Source organism: Rhinatrema bivittatum, chromosome 10 (genome assembly GCF_901001135.1).
Source record: "Rhinatrema bivittatum chromosome 10, aRhiBiv1.1, whole genome shotgun sequence".
Classification (NCBI taxonomy): Eukaryota; Metazoa; Chordata; class Amphibia; order Gymnophiona; family Rhinatrematidae; genus Rhinatrema; species Rhinatrema bivittatum.
The window spans coordinates 113728553-113754361 of NC_042624.1; the positions used below are offsets into that span (position 1 = coordinate 113728553).

A 25809-nucleotide genomic window follows, 5' to 3' on the forward strand; every position below is an offset into this window, starting at 1 on the left:
CAGAAAGGGTGGTGGATGCATGGAAGAGGCTTCCTGGGAAAGGGGTGGACATAAGGAGAGTATCTGAATTCAAGAAAGCATGGGACAAGCACAGGGGGGTCTCTGAGGGAGTGGTGGGGATTATAGAGATGAGCAGACTCGATGGACTGTTGTCATGTTTCTGTGTCTCTAAAGATGTGGTTCAGTTGTGGCCATGTGGTATGGCAATCCCAAGTTTCAGAGCATCTTTGTGTCTAGTTTTCTGTTTTTCAGATTAAGAATATTTAGAAAAGATACATAATTTAGAGAGTGTATACACAGAAGGTTCATTGTCCGTAAAGCAGAGCCTATTATTCTTGGTCAATAAACGCTAATTGTAAATGGCAGAAAAACATTGCCCATCCTTTCTGTGGCTAAAATACATGCGGTGCTCCAGAGTGTACATAATTTTAGCTGCATTAGGAGGGGCTCCCAGGGGTATGTTTGGGTCAGGGGAGAATAATAACATGTTTAGTTTGCATTTTCAAATCTACATGCATTCATTTTCATGGCAAAAGTAGCCGCAGAAAAATAAGGCGCAAAGCTCTGTGGATACTTTGTTCCTGCAGCAATTTTCAAAGTCAAAAGTCTATGTGTACTTTCACTTTGACAGCTGGGGCAAAGTCCGCATGTAAAAAGCACCCAAAATCTTTTCAGCATTGCGGGCAGTTTGATGATTTCCCCCTTTATTTTTCAATCTTCATAAATAAGCTATTTTAAAGGGAGCGGCTGATTTTATTTTAGTTAATAGCTATAGGGGCTAGAATTCATACCTTACTTTCTATATAACTATCTTCTTTAGGACAAATGAGCCATTACTTTAAACTAGGATTATGTATGTTTTCACTAAAAAGGCAAGAGGTCAGTATTCAAAGCCTTTAGATGGAAAACTCAAAAGTTATCCATCTAAATGGCAAGGAATTTCTATATTAAGCCACTTGTCTGGCTAGATTTCCTTTTTTATTTTTTGTTTTACATTGCTACTTAGTTGGATAAGTTTCAAAGATTATTTGGTTAAGTAGTAGGTTATCCAGCCAAACAAGGATAAATTTAGATCTAACCAGCCATATTCAAAAGCCGGCCAGTTAGGTTTAAAGTTATTCATCTAAAGAAAGTTGGATAAATTTAGTCAAGTACATACGGTGGGACATTTATCCCTCTGAATACCTGTGATAAGGTATCCTTTTAACTTAAGCCAGGTATCTTGTTCACTAAACAGCTCACTGACTATGGACCTTCATAGGTTTATGTCATAATGAAAAAGGTAAAAGCATATTTTCAGGTGAGTCAGAGTTAAGGACTTTGTAAATGCAACACGTGGAATCCTGGACAAAATAAAAACAGAATTAAATGCCATTCTTATGGTGAAAACCTAGTAACTCAATTTCAATGACATTTACCTGACTAAATAGCAATTTATTGGGGTAAATTAGCTCTTAAATGTGTCCTCCCTCATTCAAGCCTACATCATGCACGAGGTTGCACAATGTGAGGTCTATTAGCTGCATATGGGGGAGGCATTCCCAGGGGCGTCTTTTGGACAGGATCAGAAAATAACCTGTGTGGATCCTATTTTCTAACCCATGCAGATTACTTTAAAAAAAAAAAAAAATGTTCTCCCTGCACAAAAAGAAGGTGTGACCCAAAGCAATTTTCAAAGGGAAAGAGCAAGCATGTACACGTTCCCTTTGAAATCTGGTGCAAAGTCTGGGGGTAAAAAGTACTCATCGCTGCTGCCGCGAAGCCGGGAGTTTGAAAGTTTTCCTCTCTTTGTGCAAAGCAAGATAAGAACTGCACCTTGATGTTTCAGTCAGAGGGGCCATGGTGCTGCTGAAGCAGGTTATGTAGGAAAGAGAGGCAGGATGAGAACATTACAGAGGCATTTGTATTCAGGTCAACAAAGTTAGCAAAATTAAAATGCCTTCAATGAGTGCATAGAGCAAAATGCAGCATTATGCACCTTCAAATAGTTATAAATATGACCCGGTTCCCAAAAGGTGCAACCCCCCCCAGCATATACTGTACCAGGATAAAGAACTGGGACAGAAAGCTTTTGAATATCGACCTCATACAACTTTAAATATAGCTGGTTAGCCATTTAGATGGATAACTTTTCAGTTAGCTGATTAAATGGCTTTTCAAAATCGACCTCGCCATTTGTGGCAGTAATCTCTGTGGAGAGAAGAATAATTTGAGCCTCCTCCTTGCAAGTTCTAGAATGGCTTCAAATGGAAATTGCCTTTTTCTCATAGAAGTAATTTCCAAAGATCCTCCTTCCCATAACAAAGAGCTCGCAAGAACCAAATTTTATAACATGCACACACGTGCACCCAGGCGCATAAATCTTCCACATAAATCAGAGTAACTTATAATTTGAGCATGTCCACACCATTGCCAGTTTCACTAGTTTGTCTGCCAGTTTGCCCAGTTAAGAGCTAGGTCCACCAACCCCCCTGGTTTAATAGCCTTCACTCCTTCTAATTATCCCAGCCCCTTTAAACTTATTAGAAATGGATAGTTTGTTTTATTTTTGAAGTTACACCTCCTCCATAGCACTGGGCCCGGGTGCACACCCAGCTGTGCAAGTATTTACGCACATATCTCTTGGCCAGAATGCCTGCATCCTCCCTAGACCACGCCCACACCACTTCCCTTTTTGAAATCGAGTGAGATATGCACACAGCAAGAGATAAGCGCACATTGTGCACGCATCCCCCAATTGATGCACATGATGGGCTTTTAAAATCTACCTCTTAGGATTGATTTTCAAAGCCATTTATGTACATAACATTGAGTTTTATGCACATAAATGGCTCGTACCAAAACCACTGGAGCTCTGAGCATGTAGACATTTGCGCAGAACTGAGCTATTCAGAAACTTTTAGGCAAATTGCAGAGATGTGTTTTGGAGGGCAGAGTTCGAACCTATATTTTTTACAGTATGCGCATAAGTTAACATTCATAAGTTACACCCTTTGAAGAGGTGGTATAACCTTAAATGAATTAATCTATTTACATACTGTGCCAAATACATGGCATTTTCAAAACAAATGTCACAGTTTCACCTGCTATGCAGCCTCCCAGTGCCATCGTTCCACCTGCTAGGCAGCCTCCCCACCAGCAGAGTTCTTCAGTGATCCCCACTCCCAGCAGCAGAAGTTACGTCCTCACTGATCACTCAGTGCCTCAGCCCCAGGCCTACTTAACCCAGCCTGTCCAGTACCTCAGTGCCTCTTTATTGAGACATCTCAGCTCCTTGACCTGGCCACCTCCTTGGCCTCTTGTCTTGCTCTGGGCTTTTCCGGGCCTTTTGGTCTTGCAGTGCAGCCTCTCAGGCCTCCCTGCCATGCTCTGTGCCCTCTTGGGCTGTTCTGTTTTACCTTGCAGTCTTTGGCCTTCTAGGTTCACCTAGCCAATGATGTGCCTTGCTTAGCCTTTCTTGTTTCCTGTTGCCTGTCTAGTCCTGTCCATTCTCTAGTCCTTCACTAGTCCCATTCTTGTACGGTTCTTGTTCAGTCCTGTTCTTCTCTTGCCCTGATCAGTCCAATCCCTTTTATGTTTTCCCAGGCCATGCCCTTGCCTCTGGTCCTGGCTTTGCTCTCAACTCCAGCCTTGCCTTCAGCCCAGTCTGTACTTAGTTCTGGCCCCCAGTCTGCTCTTAGCCCCAGCTCCCATGTGTACCTGCATCCAGCTCCCAGCCTGTACCTGTACCCCGCTCCCAACCTGTGTCTGCATCCAATTCCCAGCCTGTGTCTGGCTCCAGCTCCCAACCTGTACACAACTCCCAGAGTATGCCTGCTCCAGTCATGTTATTCTGCAGAAGACAAGTCCAACCAATCCCCAGAACCCAAGGGCTCAACTTGCAGGCAGAAGCCAGCTCTAGGCTTGTCCTGCAGTCCTGTACTATTTCTGTGGGGGTGCTCCCTGACTCTAGCCTGCTGTTCCATGACAGCAACATTATACACATAATTTCACTGTGTACAAGTTAAATGCAGACTTTTGTCTAGTTTCTGACTGGGTCCAGAGAAAATAGTCTCTCAATGCAGACACCAGAAAACCTCTCTGAAGAGGGTAGGCTGAGGTTTATCGCAAACTGTTACCTCAGATTACTGGGTCTTTTGCATTGTCAGTGACAATTAGAACTTGCAAGCTTTGGAGTTCTTTCCAAATTTCCCTCTCACTGAGTTCTGAGACCTCCTCCTTCGAGCCCTGAGCAGTCCAACCACCGGAAAGAGAATGGATATATCCTGGTTTCTCAAAAAACAGGAATTCAGGCCCATCCTAGATCTGTAAGCCTTGAGAAAGGAAAGATTCAAGATGGTTTTCTTAGGTATAATGCTGCTGCTTTGAGATCAGGATGATTGGTTATGTTCTTACATAGAGGTATACCCCAGTCACAGGAATTACCTCACATTTTGATAGAAACATAGAATTTCTAGTGTCATTTGCTTTGCTGTACAAAGAGTTTTTGCATCAGTACATTAAATTTTGGCCACATTAGTGTAGCTATGGTAATAATATGCATGATTACCCAAAAAAGGTACTATGCATGCGGCTTTAATTAGGAGTCCTTCATGCTAATCGGTCTTAAGTGAACAGTAAGTGGTAAGGGTAAGTGCTCTGGAGGGCTCCCAAAGGGCTTGAGGGTAGGGATGGTTTGCTGATTTGTGATATGCACAATGTTTTATCTTGCTCATTGTTTTTGGTTCACTTTGTAATCTGCCTAGCATGTCATAGTCAGTATAGGCAGAATAGAAATATTTTAAATAAATAAAATAAATGGAGATGCCTAGGGGGCTACAGGTGGAGGGAGCGTTGGAGGATTAGGAGTGGCGGGTAAAATCTGGGAGGTGGGAATTCTCTCTCCCCTGGAGGAGTGGCTCTTATTACTGCAGGGTTGGGGAGAATATCTCTGCTGCAGAGAGGGTGGGATGGCCTAATAGTGGCCTGGATACTGCCATAGGAGAAAGAAAGGGAGAGAGGAAATCCCACTGCCACCAAGTCCTTTCACTTTGAGCTGGTTAGCATGAGCAATGTTGAGCTTTTTACTGTGCACAGAAGCTAGTTATCACCAGTTCCTGGCAGGGATTCACTAGTGGTTGTTTACCAATGATGGCCCAGTAGATATTTATTTATTTACTCATACTTGGTGTCATACCTATGAAGAACCTTGAGGTGAGTAACAATACTAAAAATAAAGTTCACACTCACAAATCTAACACAATAAAATACAACAGAGTAGAGGGAGAGCATACCATGTTATTTACTGAGCACTCATATTTGCATATGGGATTCTGTCATTTGCATATGCGGGCTTGCAAATTTTGTTTGCTTATGCTAACATCATCTAAGACCACTTTAATGTGCACATAAAAGCCTTCCTACATAGCATGCCATTTTTAGCAAGCAAAAGAAGGCCATAATAATCATGTGAAAGCTTAGAGATCCAGATTCAGTAGTATGCGGCATGGGAATTTAACTTTACCTGGATAACTTGAGGTCAGAAATTTGGAGGGGCGTACTACTATTGGATGTACTCTACTAAAGATACCTAGGTAAAGTTACCCAAGTTACTTTAGACCAGCATTTTCTCTGAGCATCCTTAACTGCATTGATTTAACCAAATAGCACTCAATAGTGATGCTATCAGGCTAAACTTAAGCCCTGCCCCAGAATGTCCCTGTCCTCCCTCTTTTTACGCAGCCCAATTTTTCCCCGGGTAAAATTTAGCCAGCAAGAGGGGAAAAATGTTCAATTACAGACTTTTGTCCAGGTAAAAAGTTACCCAGATAAGCTCCTTTGAATATGGATCTCCAATTACATATTTCAGTATAATAGAGGGGCACATCTTACCCATGCAAGTTTCTGTCTAAGATAGTATCAGACTTCTACCTTATCAGTCCATCATCCTTCCAGTATTTTTCATGTGTCCATATGTTCATAAGGAAGAAGTTACTCTTCATATATTGTCATCAGAGAAAGTGTAATTGCTTACCTGCTATTGGTGTTCTCAGTTGACAAGACAGCAATGAGCCACACAATCCACATGCCTCTCTGTTAGAAATTGTCTCTCTCTCCAGCTAAAACAGTTTTTGGCTTATCTAATCAGTAAACTGAGGAACAACAGGAACTCCCACGTATGCCCAGAAGCTTTTCCTAGGAAGCTTTGGAGAAGTCCTCGGAAGCCAGTATGAGACAAGTTTATGTGATGTCTCTGCATGACTCATAGCACTGTTGTCATCAGAAAGTACCAATTACAGGTAAGCAATTACATTACGCTACTGGATTAGCTGGCCCATTTCCACTCTACATAGTGAACAGGATAGTAGTGTCCCTGCAATATGTGTTGATTTCTTCAGCAATATGGTGAGTCCTCAGAGAAATCTGGATTCTTGAAGATGGGTCATTTGTTACTGTTGACACTGATAAATGATACAACAGAGGAACAGTCTTAAAAGCCTGAAATTAAAAGCTCCTCATGGGAGCAGAAGAGTTCTGGTGGTTGACTTAATTCATCTTCCTTTTTACAGACATAGAGGCCTATATACTAAAGGTTTTGTCCTGTTTTGTGTCTATGGGAAAAAATGCTTAGGGATGAATTTTCAAAACATTTACATGTGTAAAATTAGCATTAATGCACAAAAGTAGCTTCTTCTTGCGTAATACTGTATTACAAACATCAAACGTATGGGCGTATTTTTGCTCTTGTGCACATTTATGTGCAAAAAAAAAAAAGGGTGGACTAGGCTTGTTCCAGGGCAGCGCCAAGAGGTACGTGCTCAAGTTTGCTATTTTCTTAGAGGCTTATATGTGTACATTTGGCAACTGTTTTGTGTAATTTTATTCTTGCTAATTATCTGATGCAATTGATATCAGACTCGTCTATTGTTTACTACTGCTTGGGTCAGAGGTCTGGGTGAACTGGGGGGAGTTCAGAGTGAAGAGCAAGGTGGGTCTTGATGACCTGGAGAAAAATTGGGTAAATCTCCAAAATTGGAGATTTTGACAAGAGGAGTGTATTGGTGAAGAATCCCTACAGCTAGAGAGGATTGTTTTATGAAGAAGCCATGGTTTGGTCAAAGAGCTTAAGGAAAACCTGAAGTTCATCAGTACTGTTTTAACATGCTTTTTCTTGGTCTGCCTGCTACCTCTTTAAGAACATTACAGTTATTAAAGAATGCAAGAGCCAGAATTCTAACTGGTATAAGTAAATTCGATCACATAACTCCTATTTTGATTGCCCTACACTGGCTCCCAATTAAGTTTAGAATTGACTATACCATTTTATATTTATTACATAAATCAATCCATAGTGAGAAAATAGAATGGTTAAATGCCTCATTAGATTTGCATATCCCTTAAAGAAACTTGAGATCGGCGAATAAAGGCCTGTTAACTGTTCCTTCTGTCCGATCTGCACACTTGACTGAAATGAAAGAAAGAGCTATCTCGATTGCTGGCCCTAAACTTTAGAATTCTCTCCCCACTGCTTTAAGATTGTAAAAAGACTTCCTGATTTTTAAAAAGAACTTAAAGGCTTGGCTGTTCAAGCTTGCATATGAGAGTTGTATAGTGAAAGTAGATTAAGTCTCACAGATTATGGCGACATTAAATTATATAATGATTTAGGTTTTATTATTTTTATTTTAGATGTGTTTTAAGTTTTCTTTTATTATTTTAATTTTTTAATGTATTTTATTTATATTTATAATTGTACATAATTATATGATTGTTTTATTTTTGTATAATTGTAAACCATTATGACTGAATACAGAGTGATGGTATATATATTTGATAAATAAATAAATAAATAAATATTGTTGTTACTATTGAGAAAAAAGAGGCTAGAAAAGTATTCCTGAAGTTATCTTTGATGCTGGAAGTCAGCTATCTCCTGCAATCAAGGAACAATGACCAATTGTGGTTATTGTTTGATTTTAACTTTTATGTGTGTTCATTATGTACCCCATCTAGGATTAAAGATAAGTGGGCTATACATATTTTAATAAATACATACTTGTACTTGTTTTAAAATATACCAGTTTCCATATGTAAACAGGGTTTTTCGTGAGCAAGTCACAATTTTTCACACTTAAAATATACATGCCTGATAGTACCTTTTTTTTTCCCATTTCTATACAAGTATTTAATGTTTTACTTACCTTAGGGTTTTATTTACCCATCCCTGACATCCTATTTAAAGCCCTCCTCTATGTTGCTGGTTAATAAGGCCGTATGGGAATGGAATAGATGAAACACCATTTACAGAAGAGAATGCATGGGAGGAGCTAGGCAAACTGAAAGTGGACAAGGCTATGGGTCCAGATGAGATACACCCCAGGATACTGAGAAAACTCAGAGATGTGCTAGCAAGTCCACTGAAGGACCTGTTCAATAGATCCCAGAAAATGGGAGTGATGCCGCAGGATTGGAGAAGAGTGGTGGTGGTCCCTTCACAAGAATGGTAGTAGAGAGGAGGCCAGAAACTGCAGACTGGTTAGCCTCACCTCGGTGGAGGGAAAATTAATGAAAACTCTGCTAAAGGAAAGGATAGTGAACTCTCTACAATCTGGTGGGTTGCTGGACCTGAAGCAGCATGGATTCACCAGGGGAAGGTCCTGTCAGACAAATATGATTGATTTTTTTGATTGGGTGACTAGAGAATTGGATTGAGTAAGAGCGCTCGATGTGATCTACTTGGATTTCAGCAAAGCTTCTGATACGGTCCCATATAGGAGGCTTGTGAATAAAATAAGAAGCTTGGGAGTAAGTGCCAAGGTGGTGATGTGGATTATAAAATGGTTGACTAATAGGAGACAGAGTGTAATGGTAAATGGAACCTACTCTGAAGAGAAAAACATGTTACGTGGAGTGCCACAGGGTTCGTTTTTGGGACTGGCTCTGTTCAGTATCGTTGTGAGAGACATTGCGGAAGGGCTAGAATGTAAAATTTGTCTATTTGCAGATCATACTAAAATCTGCAATAGAGTGGACATGCCAGAAGGAGTAGAGAGAATGAAAAGGGATTTAAGAAAGCTAGAAAAGCAATCAAAGATTTGGCAGCTGGCATTCAATGTATACTACAAGAAACAGTACCGCCTCTTCTTCTTAACACCCCTCTATGAGAAAATCACCAAACAACACGGGCTATTAACGCCTTGTTGGCTATCTCTAAAGTCCAGTATCTACAATTTAGGCACCTGCTATATCTTCAGCTGTAACTAACAAGATTCACATTCTGGTTTGTTGTGAAATCTTATTGTGAATTTTTTGTATGAAATCATTTTTTTTAATTTTTATATTACAAACAAAATGTCAGTTTTAAAACAAAGGTTACTCAAGTAGCCTCCTGATTTCTATTCCAAAGCACCCTCTCTTGGTATTGTAATTCATATGGCAGGAATAAAATCTTTAGCTGAAGAAAAATGCCACATTTGACAGCTCTCTTATTTCCTGCCCATTTCCTATTCTTGTTGCCCAACACTGCCAGTGTTTCGACATGAATCATCTGCTTCAGAGGCTAGAGAGAGCTTGAAAGATTATTAACACGTTTAATGCAAATTTGTTTCTGGTCAAGATATTAAAATGCATTTATAAACTTACTGTGTTTCAGGGTTTTTCTTTCATATGCCCGCCATTTTTCTGCAACTGACAACGTCTGTTCACTTACATGGTCTTTTTAACGTAAGCAAGGACCAATCACTGAAATGCACATGGACGATGTCACTGAAAATACAAGCTTTATGTTATTGAATTGAAGGTATTTGGTTTAATAAAAAAATAGGCCAATCTATCTCTTTGTTGAGACCCCAGGGGATGCTAATATTCCAATTGTAAATAAATCATGATTCTAGTTGAAGTAATTGGAGATAAAATCACCACCTCTCCTAGAGCACTGCATTTGTACCAAACTGGCTGCTTTTACTTCATCAATTGCATGCGGTGTCTCTATCCAATGTGTCACTATAGGTGCCTCTATTCTTTGGTGTCAGATACAACTTAAATGTTCTTGTATTTGTGTTCTAAACATATGTGTTGTTTTTCCTATGTAGACTAAACTGCCTGAGCACCAGAGGGCATATATCACCCCCTCCGAGGTACCTGTAGAATGTTTGCAAAATTTAAAAGGTTTGCGATGTGGCAACATTTATTTATTTATTTGTTTGTTTGCAGATTTTATATACTGACATTTGTCGGAACATCAAGCCAGGTTACATTACAACTGCTTAAAACAAAAGGAGCGAAAAGTACATTAAACAGGATGGGGGAAGGGGAGCAGTTGAGAAAGAGAAAAGAGAGGACAGCAGAAGGAAGGATAGGGAAAGAGAGAAAAAACTAGAAACTAGAAACAATAAAATATACAAGTTAACTGGGGGGGGGGGGTAAAATATATAAAATATGAGTTCTTTCCCTTGGTAAACCATCTTGCAGATGTTGCAATGCCCACATACATAATATCCTACTAGTGGGTGCTCATAATCTGTACTGTCCCATGTTATATATGTAGAGTGCACCTGATCTCGTAGGTTTCTTACCCTAGTCATGGCAAAAATAGGGTGTCTGTGAAAAAATAGTATGCACACTTAACATTTGCCAGTATTTCCTAATTCTGGCCTTCAGTTTGTTCATGCACGATGTATAAGGAAGCCACAGACCCATTTTTGATTTATATCTTTAGTGGATGGTTGAAACAGAAGCTGACCTTTGACCTAGCGTTCTCTTTTATAAGCCTTCTTGATAGCTTCAGTCTATTCAAGAAGGAACAGGTCGGAAGGAAGGAGACGTGGCATTATATATAAATACCAATATTAAAGCAACATCATTGCTGGGCTTATGAGGAAAGGCGGAAGCAATGTGGGTTAATCTGGAAAAAGGGACTGGAACATCTATTTGTATTGGTGTAATATACAGATCTAGAAAAATGAGTCAGAAATTTGTGAAATGCACTTATACAAAATGTTAAATCTCTAAGGCATTCATATTTATGTCTTTGTTTTTACACTATCGCCATAATATCACTTAAATGCAGAGCAAAGCCAGAATATTTGTATAAATATAGCAAACAGCTGGATAAAGTGACAGCAAAAGCCAGAAAGATGCTTGGCTGAATAGGGAGATAAATAGTCAGCAGAAAACGGGAGGTGCTATTGCCCCCAATAAGGTCTATTATGAGACTTCATTTGGAATAATATACACAATTCTAGAGACCACACTTTCAAAAGGATAGAAACAGGATGGAATCTGTCCAGAAGGTGGCTACTAAAATAATCAGTGCTCTTCATTTTAAAGCATATGGGGAATAGACTTAGAGGAAAGGAGAGATAGGGGAGATATGATAGACACATTTAAATATCTCAAAGGTTTCCATTCAGAAGAGGCAAACCTCTTTGAATGGAAAGGAGGCTCCAGAATGAGGGGTCATGGGATGAGGGTGAAAAGTAGTAGACTCAGGAGTAATCTTAGGATATATTTCTTTCCAGAGAGGGTGGTGGATGCATAGAACAGCCTCCCAGTGGAGATGGTAGAGACAAAAACAGTATCTGAATTCAAGAAAGCATGGGATACATAAATGGGATCCTTAAGGAAATGATGGTAATTATAAAGCTAAATTAATTGGGCAGTTGGGCAGACTAGATGGGACATCCAGTCTTTTTTTTTTTTTTTGCCGTCATGTTTCTATGTTTAAAGATCAAATATGATGCTACCAATTAAGCTCACAATAAATGTACTTAATTTGTTTTATGTATTTATTTATTCATTTGTAGAGGATACACAATTACATAAATTAGTTGTTATTTCTAATGAAACTGTGTGGGTAGACATCATCAGAAGGGTGAAGACATGCCAACATAAGAACTTGCCATATTGGGTCATCCTGAGTGTTCATCAAGCCCAGTATCCTGTTTCCAATCCAGGCCACAAGTACTTGGCAAGATCCCAAATAGTCAATAGATCCCATGCTGCTACTTGGTTAACAACAGTTAATTGATTTCTCCAGGAATTTGTCCAAACTGTTTTTTAAACCCAGCTATGCTTGTTACTTTAACCACATCCTTTGGTAATTAATTCCAAAGCTTCATTGTGCATTGAATGAAAAGGAATTTTCTCTGATTTGTTTTGAATGTGCTACTTACTAACTTCATAGAATATTCCTTAGACTTTATATTTTTTTAAAGAGTAAATAATCAAATTACATTTATCCATTGTATTCCACTCATGATGTGTATAGACCTCTATCATATTTCCCCATAGTCATCTCTTCTCCAAGCAGAACAGACCCAACTTATTTAGTCTTTCCCTTTATCATTTTGATTGCCCTTATCTGTACCCTTTATAAAGCAACAATATTTTTTGGAGATGCAGAGACCAGAACTGCACACAGTACTCCAGGTGTGGCCTCACCATGGAGTAAAACAGAAGCATTATTACATTTGCCATATTATTCTCCATTCCTTTCCTAATAATTCCTAACATTCTGTTTGCTTTTTTGACTGCCACTGCCAACTGAACCAAGGATTTCAAAGTATTGTCCACTATGATGCCAAAGTCCTATTCCTGAGTGGTAACTCCTTGTTATGAAATCGGTTGCTAGATACTCCTGTTGGAGGAGGAGTTAGCAATCGGTTGTACTCCGTAGGTGGAGTTAGCTGTCGGTTATGAATCGCTCCTCAAGAGGGAAGGAGTTAGCAATCTGTTAGGGTATACTCCTCAAGAAGGGAGGAGTAGCAATCTGTTATGGAACTGCTCCTGTGGAAGGAGGAGTTAGCAATCTGATATACTCAGCTCCTGTAGAGGGAGTAGTTAATCATCTCTAGGGTTTAGACTGAGGAGACAGCAATCTGTTATGAATCTGTTGCTGAAGACCTCTGATGGGAAGCAGTAGGAATCTGTTACCAGCGGAGTGCTTGGAGAGGGTACTCAGCTGTAGAGGAACATAGATAGGTGGATCCTTGGGCCGATGGCAGATGACTGTGCCCCCAGGAGGATATCCTGAGAGGGACCACCGGCTAGGCTTGGGTATGGAGACAGACACAGATAGTTCTTTTATTAGACTGGAAGTAGAACCACCAGAGGTGGCAGTAGTGAGCTGATATGCCCGGCAGGGCTGAAGTCCCTCAGGTACTGGAACAGCGATTCCAGAGTTGCTGAGCTGTAGAGAAACTATAGATAGTGAGTAGACAGGGTATGCTGCGTTCATAGCCAGAACTAGATGTCAAAACTCACATAAGGTCTTCAGGAAGCTCAGTAGTTGGAAAGGGTTAGGCCCTCGAGGAGCGAGTACCTGGTTCCAGGGAAAGCTCTGAGAGAGCGGTGATAACTCACAAATGTCTGTATCTGCGATAGCTTCCAGGCAGTAAAGAATCTTCAGAGTGTCCAGGAACTTGGGCCCTCGAGGAGCGAGTCCCGGTTCACATCTGCAATCTGAAATAAAGAAAAGAGAGCGAGGCCCCCGAGGAGCGGGTACCCCTGGTAAGTCCGAGGAGGCAGAGTAGCGTAGAGAGACAAGCAATAGCGAGTCCGTTCCTTGCTAACTCAATTCGTTAGTGAATACTGAGACATTTTATATTAGAAGCGGATAATGTCATCTTAGGGGACGCCCCCGAGGTTCGCGCCCTTGCTGGTACATTAATGGGAACGCGCGCACACCCTACATCATCAGGCAACATGGCAGATCCGCAGCGTCATGCCGGTCCGGGGATGCCGGAGGGAGATGGCAAGAAGATGCCGCGACAGCCAACAGTCCATCAGACCCGGAGGGAGTCGCCACAGAGGTAAAGAGTGAGGACTGAGGTCGTCGAGCAGCGACGGACGCAACACTCCTAATATGGAATCTAATATTGTGTAACTACAATGTAGGTTGTTTCCCCATATGCATCACTTTGCGCTTGTCCACATTAAATTTCATCTGCCATTTAAATGCCCAGTTGTCCAGTCTTGCAAGATACTTCTGCAATTTTTCATAATTTGCTTGTGATTTAACAACTTGGAATAATTTTGTGTCATCTGGAAATTTGATCACTTCACTCATTATTATTCTCTTTTCCAGATCACTTATAAATATATTAAAAAGCACAGGTCCCAGTGCAGATCCCTGAGGCACTTCCCTGTTTACCTTTCTCCACTTTGTAATACTGATGCAATCAAGGAAGGGTATGACAGAGGACTTAAATACTTTCTGCTTCTTATTGATTTATCTGCAGCCTTAATTGGAGCAGACGGGGAAGGAACTGGAAAAGGCCTACCTGCGTTGCTGCGCGTTGTTTTTAAGATCCCCTCCCGTTGTGCACACGACAGACATCAGCCCGCACATGCGTGCGCTGATTATAAAATCATGTGCGCGGATATCATATTTTATAACACACCTATATTATAACACACGCGTGTTATAATAGCCACGTTCATGTGCATGCGCCAGGAACCACGCGCACATGGACGCCCATGTTTTGTTTTTTTGTTTTTTTTTAATCGACCCCAAATTGCATATAAAATAGCAGCTTACTTGTGTAAATGTTGACCCTGCCCCAGAATGCCCTTGGCCCACCTCTTTTTTACTCACGAACCTTTGCTTCTATGTTTGACATTTTGAAATTTCACTTTTATATGCGCTATTTTTTGAGTGAAGACAAGTGGGCTTAATCGCTTTGCTGATAGCAAGCCCATGATTGCTATATGATTCGATCATATTAGCCAGTCAGTAGTTAATGCAATTATACTAGTATGGTCCATTGTATCCTTTGATAGGATTGCCAGAGAGTAAATCAGAGTATTTTACCAAATTAACATGGACTATATATAATAAAAAGAGCAACAAGATATTGAACTTCAACTGAGCAATACATTTCTAAAATAAAAAATAACCTCTGGGATAAATAGCAGGACAGATCATGACTAGGAACTGCTTAAAATAATCATTTTGAGATGACAAGACTGAGATACTCAAGTGTCAATTAACACAACGCATCTGCACTCTTGATCTGCCTGAAAACAGAATGGCAAATAGGAACACTCTATTTTTGTTTTGATGCTTTGCCGAGGAAGCTTGATCCCTGGCTGTGGGAATGAACTGATTTACTATATGGCATATAAAGTTGGCGTATTTCTACAGATCTCCGGTCAGATATTTTCTCAGCTCAGGATTACACTGTGCAGTCTGCGTAGGCCCCTGCCAGAGCGGGAGTACATTAGTATTCCACTGGCAGCTGCCCATAGGTAAGAATATTGTTTTTGTCCATAACCAGGGGGAACAATCACACTAAGCCGTTCCCCGGTTATAAACTAGCCAAAGTAATTGGGTTTAATTTTAATTTTTGTAATGGCTTTAAATTAATAGGAGCAGCTGCTGTCACAGTGTGTGGGTGTCCTTTTCCAGAAGGCATATAACCAAAAAAAAAAAAAAAAGGAGAGTAAACAATAAAGTGTCTAGGACAAAAAAGGTTAATTCAAGAACTGAGCAATGTCTTCTTGTTATCAAAAGCTCAGCTGGTGATAACTAGTGCTTGGTCTCTCTCCCGTTTCATTTTTAATTTCCAGATAGCATCAGAATCGGAAGATCAGAATCTGATTTGGCTGCTGTGTGTAAAAATGTGTTGTTGGTATCTAAACATTGTCTCCCTTTTTCCATATGACTCACAATAGATTAGCAGTGACAAAGTGCTAAGAGAGATAAAATAGATTAGCAGTGACAAGAGTACTATTATAATGATTTTTAGTAGATATGCTTTGAATTAAGAGTTGGGGGTTCTTCCTGTCCTGAGAGGGTGGATTTAAAACCTGGGAATGGAGGATGCTTCCTGCTGCTCTGCTGCATACTTGATAGCAAAATGTCAATACCAGATGTCCTAGACATTAGAATTAGCCATAATAGCCAAATGCAGCCATAAAGTAAGTGTCAAAGTGGATAATAAAACAGATGTTGAGCTTCTATAATGAAGGCCGGATGAGCAGAATGTAAAAAGTATTTTAGAACAGTATGCATAGCAACAAAAGTTGGATAAAACTTGCTGAAAAGTCTAACCAGTAATGCAGTTATTTGGAAGACAGAAAAATGAAGTCCATCTATTATCAGTTGGTAAATTAACCTTGATAGCGGTCTTTAGCTTTTGGCATCCAAAATTCTCACAAACTGGCTGGATTTTATGCCTGACCTTATGTTCTAGTCTCTAGGTCTGCCCTTTATCTATGCCAATTTGAAAACCAAGTTCAGCAATTTAGTGGCATAAACAGTTTTTCCTTGTATTATGGTTTGAGGATTGGGAGCTAGAATACATTTAGCCACTTCCATATCATCTGCTTGATTTGAGCTCAAATGAAGGATGTCCTATAAGACTCTAGAGTAAAGTGAGTGATAGAAAAAGGTTCAGGTAGTTTAGGAACATGTCAAGTCTGCGGTTTGGGGACTATGTAGATGGCTTGTGGCTTTTGGGTTTTTGGGGTTTTTTTTGCTTGTTTCTGCTGCTGCTGCTGCTTTTATAAAATCAAAAAGATATTTTCTGTTTTTATTCTTTCACTTGTGTGCTTAAAAATCATTTTCATTCTGTTAGCTTCCTTAAAGTCTGACCTTTAGCTCTTAGTTGATTCCTTACCAAAAATAAAAAAAAATTCTGCAAACCCTTAAAACTACAAATGTTGAAGCAGCTGGATGATGAATCTGAAATAGAATTACAATACCTAAGATTAACAGTATATTTTTTCTTCCAATTGTAGTGTTTATTAGAAGATGTATACTGGATAAATGACTGCTGCCCTTCCTTCTGTGGTCTGAATATATTAAACAGCACCTCTTTCAGCAACTGACATGCTTGCAGACTGAGGCCCGGGCGGGGGTTCAGCTAGCCAAAGATCCTTACTAAACCTTTATAGCACCAAGGATAGTTCTGTCTGTTACCATTCCTTGTGCCATAACAACTGGAAGTGATATGATGCCACTTATCACTTCACAAGGCTGCACAATATTGTTCTGCTGCCTTTGTAAGTGACTCCCTAAGGCACAAAAGAGAATGGTGATATCATTATACAGTAAACTGTTTTTAGAGAATGCTTTTTAGTAAATTACCTGAAAAAGATAAAAATGCTTTTCCTCATTAGTTTCTTTATGCCCCATTTTTCTCTCTTTCTTTGGATATCCATCCCAGATGGCAAATATAGGTGATAGAGATGTGAATCGTGTCCTCGATCGTCTTAACGATCGATTTCGGCTGGGAGGGGGAGGGAATCGTATTGTTGCCGTTTGGGTGTGTAAACTATCGTGAAAAATCATTAAAATCGTGAGCCGGCACACTAAACCCCCCTAAAACCCACCCCGACCCTTTAAATTAAATCCCCCACCCTCCCGAACCCCCCCCAAATGCTTTAAATTACCTGGGGATCCGGCGGTGGTCCAGAACGGCGGCGGTCCGGAACGGCCCCCTCAATAGAATCGTGTTGTCTTCAGCCGGCGCCATTTTTCAAAATAGCCGCCGCAAAATGGCGGCGGCCATAGACAAAAACGATTCGACGGAGGAGGTCGTTCCGGACCCCCGCTGGACTTTTGGCAAGTCTTGTGGGGGTCAGGAGGCCCCCCCAAGCTGGCCAAAAGTTTCCTGGGAGTCCAGCGGGGTTCCGGGAGCGATTTCTCGCCGCGAATCGTTTTCGTACGGAAAATGGCGCCGGCAGGAGATCGACTGCAGGAGGTCGTGAACGACCTCCTGCAGTCGATCTCCTGCCGGCGCCATTTTTCAAAATGGCCGCCGCAAAATGGCGGCGGCCATAGACAAAAACGATTCGACGGAGGAGGTCGTTCCGGACCCCCGCTGGACTTTTGGCAAGTCTTGTGGGGGTCAGGAGGCCCCCCCAAGCTGGCCAAAAGTTTCCTGGGAGTCCAGCGGGGTTCCGGGAGCGATTTCTCGCCGCGAATCGTTTTCGTACGGAAAATGGCGCCGGCAGGAGATCGACTGCAGGAGGTCGTGAACGACCTCCTGCAGTCGATCTCCTGCCGGCGCCATTTTTCAAAATGGCCGCCGCAAAATGGCGGCGGCCATAGACAAAAACGATTCGACGGAGGAGGTCGTTCCGGACCCCCGCTGGACTTTTGGCAAGTCTTGTGGGGGTCAGGAGGCCCCCCCAAGCTGGCCAAAAGTTTCCTGGGAGTCCAGCGGGGTTCCGGGAGCGATTTCTCGCCGCGAATCGTTTTCGTACGGAAAATGGCGCCGGCAGGATCTCCTGCCGGCGCCATTTCCGTACGAAACGATTCGCGGCGAGAAATCGCTCCCGGAACCCCGCTGGACTCCCAGGAAACTTTTGGCCAGCTTGGGGGGGCCTCCTGACCCCCACAAGACTTGCCAAAAGTCCAGCGGGGGTCCGGAACGACCTCCTCTGTCGAATCGTTTTTGTCTATGGCCGCCGCCATTTTGCGGCGGCCATTTTGAAAAATGGCGCCGGCTGAAGACAACACGATTCTATTGAGGGGGCCGTTCCGGACCGCCGCCGTTCTGGACCACCGCCGGATCCCCAGGTAATTTAAAGCATTGGGGGGGGGGTTCGGGAGGGTGGGGGATTTAATTTAAAGGGTCGGGGGTGGGTTTTAGGGGGTTTTAGTGTGGCCGGTTTTCCTGCCCTCCCCCTTCCCCCGATTTACGATTTTTTAACGATAAATCGGGGGAATTGGTATTGTATCGTGGCCCTAACGATTTTTTGACGATTTAAAATATATCGGACGATATTTTAAATCGGCAAAAAAACGATTCACATCCCTAAAGGTGAACTCTCAGAGACTCTCGCCAGTCCAAGGGTTGGAGGAAAGTCTTCGCCAAGACGACTCCTCCATTGCTTGTTGGCCGGCCAAAGTTGTCACAGTGGCAGTAGCAGTCAGCTTCCCTCTTCTCCAACCAGCCCACGGGCAATAGACTCAAACACAAGTTTACTGCGCCATCACAGGCAGCACTGCAGCCTGAGCCATGGCACCAACCCTACAAAAGATTTTTATACACAAGCTTCTAATATTAACAAAATGTTCATCTGAGATAAAATACAAGCAAATTAGCTTTATATTTTCTGTATAAACTCTAGTAAACATATTGGGGGAGATTTTAAAAGGGTGCGCGCGGACGTAAATGTGCGCGAGCTACCCAGCGCGCGCACATGTATGCCCGATTTTATAACATGCGCTCGCAGGTGTGCGCATGTTATGAAATCGGAGGTCGGCGCGCGCAAGGAGGTGCCTAATTGTGCACCTTGTGTGCGCAGAGCCGCGCTGCCTTCCCCATTCCCTCCCCCCTAGCCTGATCTTCCCACCCCTTCCCCCTAACCTTCCCCCCCCCCCCCCCCAGCCCTGTTCTAACACCCCCTGATCTTTGTCTTAGCTTTTGTGCCTGCCTCCTGGCAGGCGCAAGTTGCTTGCGCTGGCAGCCTGCCGGCACGCGATCCTCCAACACAGCAGCAATGGCCGCTGTGTCAGAGGCCTCTGGCCCTGCCCCCGCCCCATCCCACCCCTTTAGTAAAGCACCAGGACTTACATGCGTCCCGGGGGTTTACGTGCGTCACCAGGCCTTTTAAAATCTGGCCCCGTGTGTACTAAGATGTATGAGAGCAAAGAATTTTTAAACCTAAATTGTTGATTGCCTCAGTCAAATAATGCCTGCCACTATTGTATATTTATTTTTATTTCTATTGATTCTTTTATTTTATGATTATGATATTATTGCTGATTTATCTTGTTCACCTTGAGCATATTTTCTGACACAACAAATCAGGGTGGGGAGAGAAAAAGTGTGCATGGGGATTTCATTTTGAGATTCCTGCACATAAAAAAAGCACAGGACTGCTTCTACGGCCAAATCCTTTAGGAAATGAAGAAAGTGTGCATGGAGGTAACTTGCTGGTGTGGCAATTACTACCCTTAGCAGAAGGCATGGAGATTACTACCCTTATCAAATAAGCCTTGATGTTTTAAAGGCAACTGAAACATTGATCCCTGCTTCAATGGCAAGGGGAAAATGAGAACTGGATTCAGACAACAGCCAAGAGGGCCCTGAATTCTATGGTCTGGGGTACTGATACGCAGACAGGGAAAAAGCACAGGTCTGCTTCTTTGGCCAAGTCAATAAGCAAAGCACATCAAGCAGCGCTGTCTGAATTTTCAGGGAAGCTCATCACCCAGTAAAAAATGTTACTAGCTGACATTTTTAAAGGGTATCAAGGTAGGTTTGGTGATAACTGCACAGTTACTACCCTTAAGAGAAACATAGGAATAACCTGCACAGATTAACAGTTACTAAATTAAGCTTGCTGGGCAGATTGGATGGACTGTTTGGTCCTTTTCTGCCATCATTTCTATGTTTCTATTTTTAATTTGCACCTGTTGCAGGGGCAAAGTCTGAGAGCACAAATGCACCTGCAGTTCCACTGACCTTGAATTTCTGAAGAGAAACTCTGCATGGAATTTCTTCTGTGAAAATTGGCATGCAGGTCTTGGATTGCATGCCTGGGTGGCTCTGGAACTACAGCAGGCCACCTCCTCTGACACTGATGGCACTTTGAGTGTCTTTTTATTGTAATACCTTGAATGTGCTTTGGCACCTTGAAAGAACTTTGTCATCTAAGTAGTTCAAGAAAAATTTGACAAAACAATGCTTTTGGGGTGCTTTGAGTCTGCTTGATATCTCCATTGCAGCCTGGTACTTTGAGAGCTCTTTGATATCTCTGCTTGTTTTCAATACTTTGATTTAACCTTGGTGCTCATTGATTCAATTATATTTCATACCTTGAGATCACCTTGCGATACCAGTTTGCAGCTTATACCATTATATCTTTCCACTATTAAGGCTTTGTTATCCCATAATATGTTACTACTGAATGTTGCCAAACCTGAAGTCAGGGTATTAAAAAGCGTTGCTTCTGTCGATAAGCTGTTAAAGTTCATTTTTGAGGATTGTGAAATTCCTTTTCAATTGCAGGTAAAGAGTCTTAGAGTCATTCTTGACTCCAGTTTAAGTTTATGTTCTGAGGTGAATGCATGGACAAAGGCCACATTTTTAAAGTTGAGAATGATGCCCAGTTTTAAACCTCTTCTTGAGCCCTCAGCATTCCGGACAATGCTACAGGAATTAATCATTAATGGCATGGACTATTGTAATTCCCTATATCTGAGATTGCCACAGACTATTACCTGTGCTCTCTAAATTGCATAAAACTTAGCAGCTCCTATTCTTACTGACACAAATATTAGGGATCTTATTTTCCCAGTTTTCTGTCAGTTGCATTAGCTCCCAGTTGAAGCCAGAATAAAGTACAAGGTTGCATCCATTATTTACAAATTCCTGGAGAATTTAGATTTTCCATGGATTTGTGCCTTAGTAAAAATCTATAATCTGCAAGGTGCTTTGCACTTATGTCAGGCTAGGCTATTACCAGTTCCTTCCTTAAGTGTGTCTATGTGAAACTTGTGAAAAGATTTTCTTCCTAGCAGGTCTAACCCTTTGGAATAGCCTTCCAGACCAATTGTGCATAGTTTCTTGTATGAAACTTTTGAACAAATTATTGAAGCCTTATTTTTTCCCGTTGGTTTTTGGAAACCGAATGTTTAGAAGTAGATTTTAAAAGCTTGGCGTTCGCATAAATTAGGGGATGTGTGCCCAAGTCGGGCTTATGCGTGCCCAATGAATTTTAAAAGCTGCCCAGATGTGAACGCATCACCTGCAGTGTACACATCTCACTTGATTTCAAAAAGAGGTGTGGTTTGGGCAGGGCATGGGCATTCTGGGGTGGGGCCAAGAGATGTGTGCATAAATACTTAGGCGCCGGGGTGTGTGCCTAGGTCCAGTACTGTGTAAGTAATAAAAAAAAAAAAAAAAAAAAGCCAGCCTTTTCTGACAGGTTTTTAACGGGTTTGGGGTAACCTGGGGGCATACAGGCTATTGAACCAGGGGAGTTTTGAGGATCTAATCTTGACTGGGTCAACTAGTGAAACTGGCAATGGAGTGGACGTGTGCCAGATTATAAAATACTCTGATTTACACAGTAGAAACCCAAATTAGACAATTAGGTGCGCACACACTTAAAATTGTACGCACATTTTTATTTTTATTTTATTTATTTCCGATTTTTATATACCGGCATTCGAGACAGCAGTCACATCATGCTGGTTCACATAGAACATGGGTGCATAGTAAACATAGTAAACATAGTAAACATAACTGTAGCTTGTAGCTTGTAGCACATGTAGCTTGAGTGCATTCCAGTGCCTTGGCATAGGCTTTAGAATATTTGCTAATGCAAAATAAGGCATAATAAATGGTAGTGTGTGTAAAAATGTGCACACATGATTGCGTTCAATATTTGCTGTTTTTCTGCATATTACTGCAGAAAAACAGCAGACACTGTACTTTTCCTACCTATTTTAAAAACATATACCCCTATATTGTATGCATGAAAAAAATCATGACTTGCTCGTGTAAAACCCTGTTCATGCATAGAAACTGGTGATAATTGTGTACATAATTGTAGTCACTAGTTTGTCAAAACCTCCACCAGTTCACCCAGTCTTTGTCCAGGTCATTGAGACCCCTTAGTTCTTCACTCAACTTCCTCCAGTTCACCCAGACCTCCCACTCAACCAGTAGCAGACAACAGACTAGTCTGATGTTAATTGCAGAAGTTAATTAGCAGGTGTAAAATTATGTGAATAAGTTGACAAATATATGGGCCTGATTTTCAAAAGCATTTTACGAGCTTAAAACTGGGTTTTACATATGTAAATACACTTTGCCCATGAAAGTGGGCTTTTGAAAATTGCTACAGTATATGCCATTGAATTATCAATAGGTTTTACCCACATTAAGTGCACTTTACATGGGTATATGGCTTTTAAATTTGCTATGATAGTATGTTACATTTATATGCATAACTCCTTTAAAAATTCACCTGTTGGCGCATAAGTCTCTTATAAAATAGCAACATGCACGCGTAGCTCTTGGTCACACCTTGGAACACTCCTAGACTGCCGCTTTGTTATGCGCATGAGACCAAAAATATGTGTGCACTTTTGATGTTTTTAAAATAGCATGCACACGAGTACAAGGTACTTACGTGCACATATGTTAATTGTATACGCATCACTGTTTTGAAAATTCACCCTATATCATTAAGCTATAGCTACCTTTCTGTTAAACTGTTGCGTTCTTCGTATTAAGGTAGACACATTTTCCTTTTTCTCTGCTTATGTGGAGAGACTTTTAAAAGATGGAACATTGTTTTATATTTGTAGCCTCTTTGAAGCAAACTCCCAATACATTTAAATGTTAAGAAACTTGAATGCATTAATTTTTCTGGTTTCTGATGATTTGAATATTTTGTATATTTTTACAGGCAACGGCTACCTGCTAAAAATGTTTATTACTACCGCTGCCCAGACCACAGAAAAAACTATGTGATGTCCTTTGCTTTTTGCTTTGATCGGGAAGATGACGTTTATCAGTTTTCTTACTGTTACCCGTACACATACACTCGGCTCCAGCATTATTTGGACAACCTGGAGAAGAGAAATATGGAATACATGTGCAGAGAATTACTGGGACTCAGTGTGGTGAGTACTAATAAGCAAGTTTGTAAGTCTGCATGCATGCTTTTTGGCTTTCCTCACTCAAATAGTTATATAGAGCTTCCTCGAAGGGAAAATCTCATGTTCAGAAATTAAAGGCGACCTTCTCCAGTCAGTTGACTGTGCCCACCTGTCTGGATAATATAACTAGACCCATGTGGGACCAGAGCTATTTTGCCTGAAAGATGATTCCAGATTTCCCATTTCCCACAATAGAGTAAACATGCTGACTTCACCGCTCTGCGGCTGCACTAAAAAATAAATACTCCGGCAGCCACAAGAAACCCATTGCAAAATAAGCTAATTTGACTTGCTAAGAGCCATGTAACTCTTCTGCCAGGGAACATTTACCTGACGGAGCTATAAGTTTTCTTGAATTTTAAGGTCAAATATACACAAATCTAGCAATGTGAGTTTGGATAAATCTTTCACGCCAATTTGCTACTGATCAATAATACTTTTCTAATGTAATGTGAATTTAAAAGTTAGGAAGCATATGACATTAACTAAAGTTAACTTCAGATTGCTGTTCCCATAAAGTACAATGACTTTCAGTTGCAGTATACTTTTCCATGTTAGTTATACATTAGGCAGTAGGCACATGTTGCAAAAGTGGACCCTTAGGCCGAGGTGGAGTTGGTGCAACCTACCGAGAAGAACCCTGCAGGTCCCCACTGTCAGCAGGCAGAGCTGGCTAGAACAGAGACCCAACTAGAGCTTCACCAATACCAGCCCTCATTCCCCTTAGGTTGAGCCCTCGGTTGTTGGGGCTGGCTGGACTTAGGCATGGGCCTCTGTGGAAGTGAAAATGCGTCGCATAGAAGAGGGTGTGGGCCAGCACTGTGAAGAAAGCTGAGTCAGGACGAGCAGTGGTCGGGACAGGCAGTGGGCAAACGGAGACAGGTTCAGGCTGTGATCAGAGGCTGGCAGAGTTCATTCAGTCGAGGTTCAGGCAGTGATCAGGGAAGGCAAAGTTCAAGCAGTAACAGTGAACAGACAGTGGTCAGAGGCAGGTGGAGGTCAAGCAGCATTGAGGTCCAATCCGAGTTCAAGCCAGAAGTCCAATCCAAAGTCAAAGCCAGGAGTCTGATCAGAAATCAATGCATAAAGTCCAGTCTGAATGAGACGAGGAACAAAGAGGAGGAAAGAGGATGAGGAACCACAGGACAGAGGGAAGACTGACCACAAAAGCAAGAACTCAGAAGACAAACTAGACTGCCAAGGAACCAGGAACAGGACATAGGAATTCATGAAGGACACACAGCAGAATCAGGGACCAGGAACACAGAAGCAAATCACTTCTCTAACGGAGTCAACCTATTGCCGAGGCATTGAGGAGGTGTTCTGGCCAGCTTTATATACTGGCATCTCAGTGATGTCATCAGGCAGCGCCAATGGGAAGTGGAGATGATGAGCAGTATACACAATTGGTATAAACCACAATAGCAATGGTATAGCACCAGAGAGTTTTTGTGGATCCTTCTACAGGATTACTCAAAAAATGAAGCATGATAAGGTGTTAGAATCAACATTTCCTTCTTTATTCATGAATGGTTGAAGGAGAGTTTCGGTCCCCCGACATGGACTGTGTTTCATGTTGGGAGGGAAGAGGCCCAGGAAATCAACTTACAGTGAATGTGCAATGCATAAGACGGAAATAAAATCCAAATGCAGTCAGAGTAGTCTTGATATTGTGTGAAGTGCCCTGCGGAGGGTAATCCAAAATGGAGTAAGCTTGCAGGCATAAAGGCAAAAACAAACTGGCTATTTTTAGCTGTGCTAAGTCGATTCAGGCTGTGCCTGGGTCCATCTGCTGACGATTAGAACCTGCAGGGTTCCTCCTTTCAGATAGAGCCAATTTTGCCTCAGCCCAAGGGTCCATGAACACAACAGTTCCTGGGGAACTTAGTCCTTTGCCAAGTAAAATCAAAGATGCAACATCTCATACATTGGATTGCCTTCTCTCTGGAGGAGACTAAAGCCCTTAGATGTCCTCACAGGATTGTAGGTTAGGTTTTTTTTAACATGATCCAACCTGGAGTTCTTTTGGGAAAATGTACCTTTTCCTATTAGCTAATGAGACTGATGTTAGAAGAACATATCAATTCCAATCTGTTGGGGTAAGGATGATCTCATTTGCCAAGCCAAGGTCAACCTACTTAGAAGCAATTTGCAAGGCTGTTACATGAAGTTCAGTCCATATGTTCATCAAACATTAT

General features: G+C 41.6%; 1 protein-coding gene across 1 annotated transcript in view; it reads left to right on the plus strand.

Annotated features, from left to right (window-relative positions):
• The window catches only part of LOC115099811 (cytosolic carboxypeptidase 6-like), a 1627912-nt gene that overhangs the window by 688145 nt on the left and 913958 nt on the right, over window positions 1-25809 (plus strand). The window contains exon 5 of the mRNA XM_029617660.1: window positions 23359-23575. Within this exon, the coding sequence (XP_029473520.1) occupies window positions 23359-23575 (217 nt within the window). The remainder of the gene's footprint in view (window positions 1-23358; window positions 23576-25809) is intronic.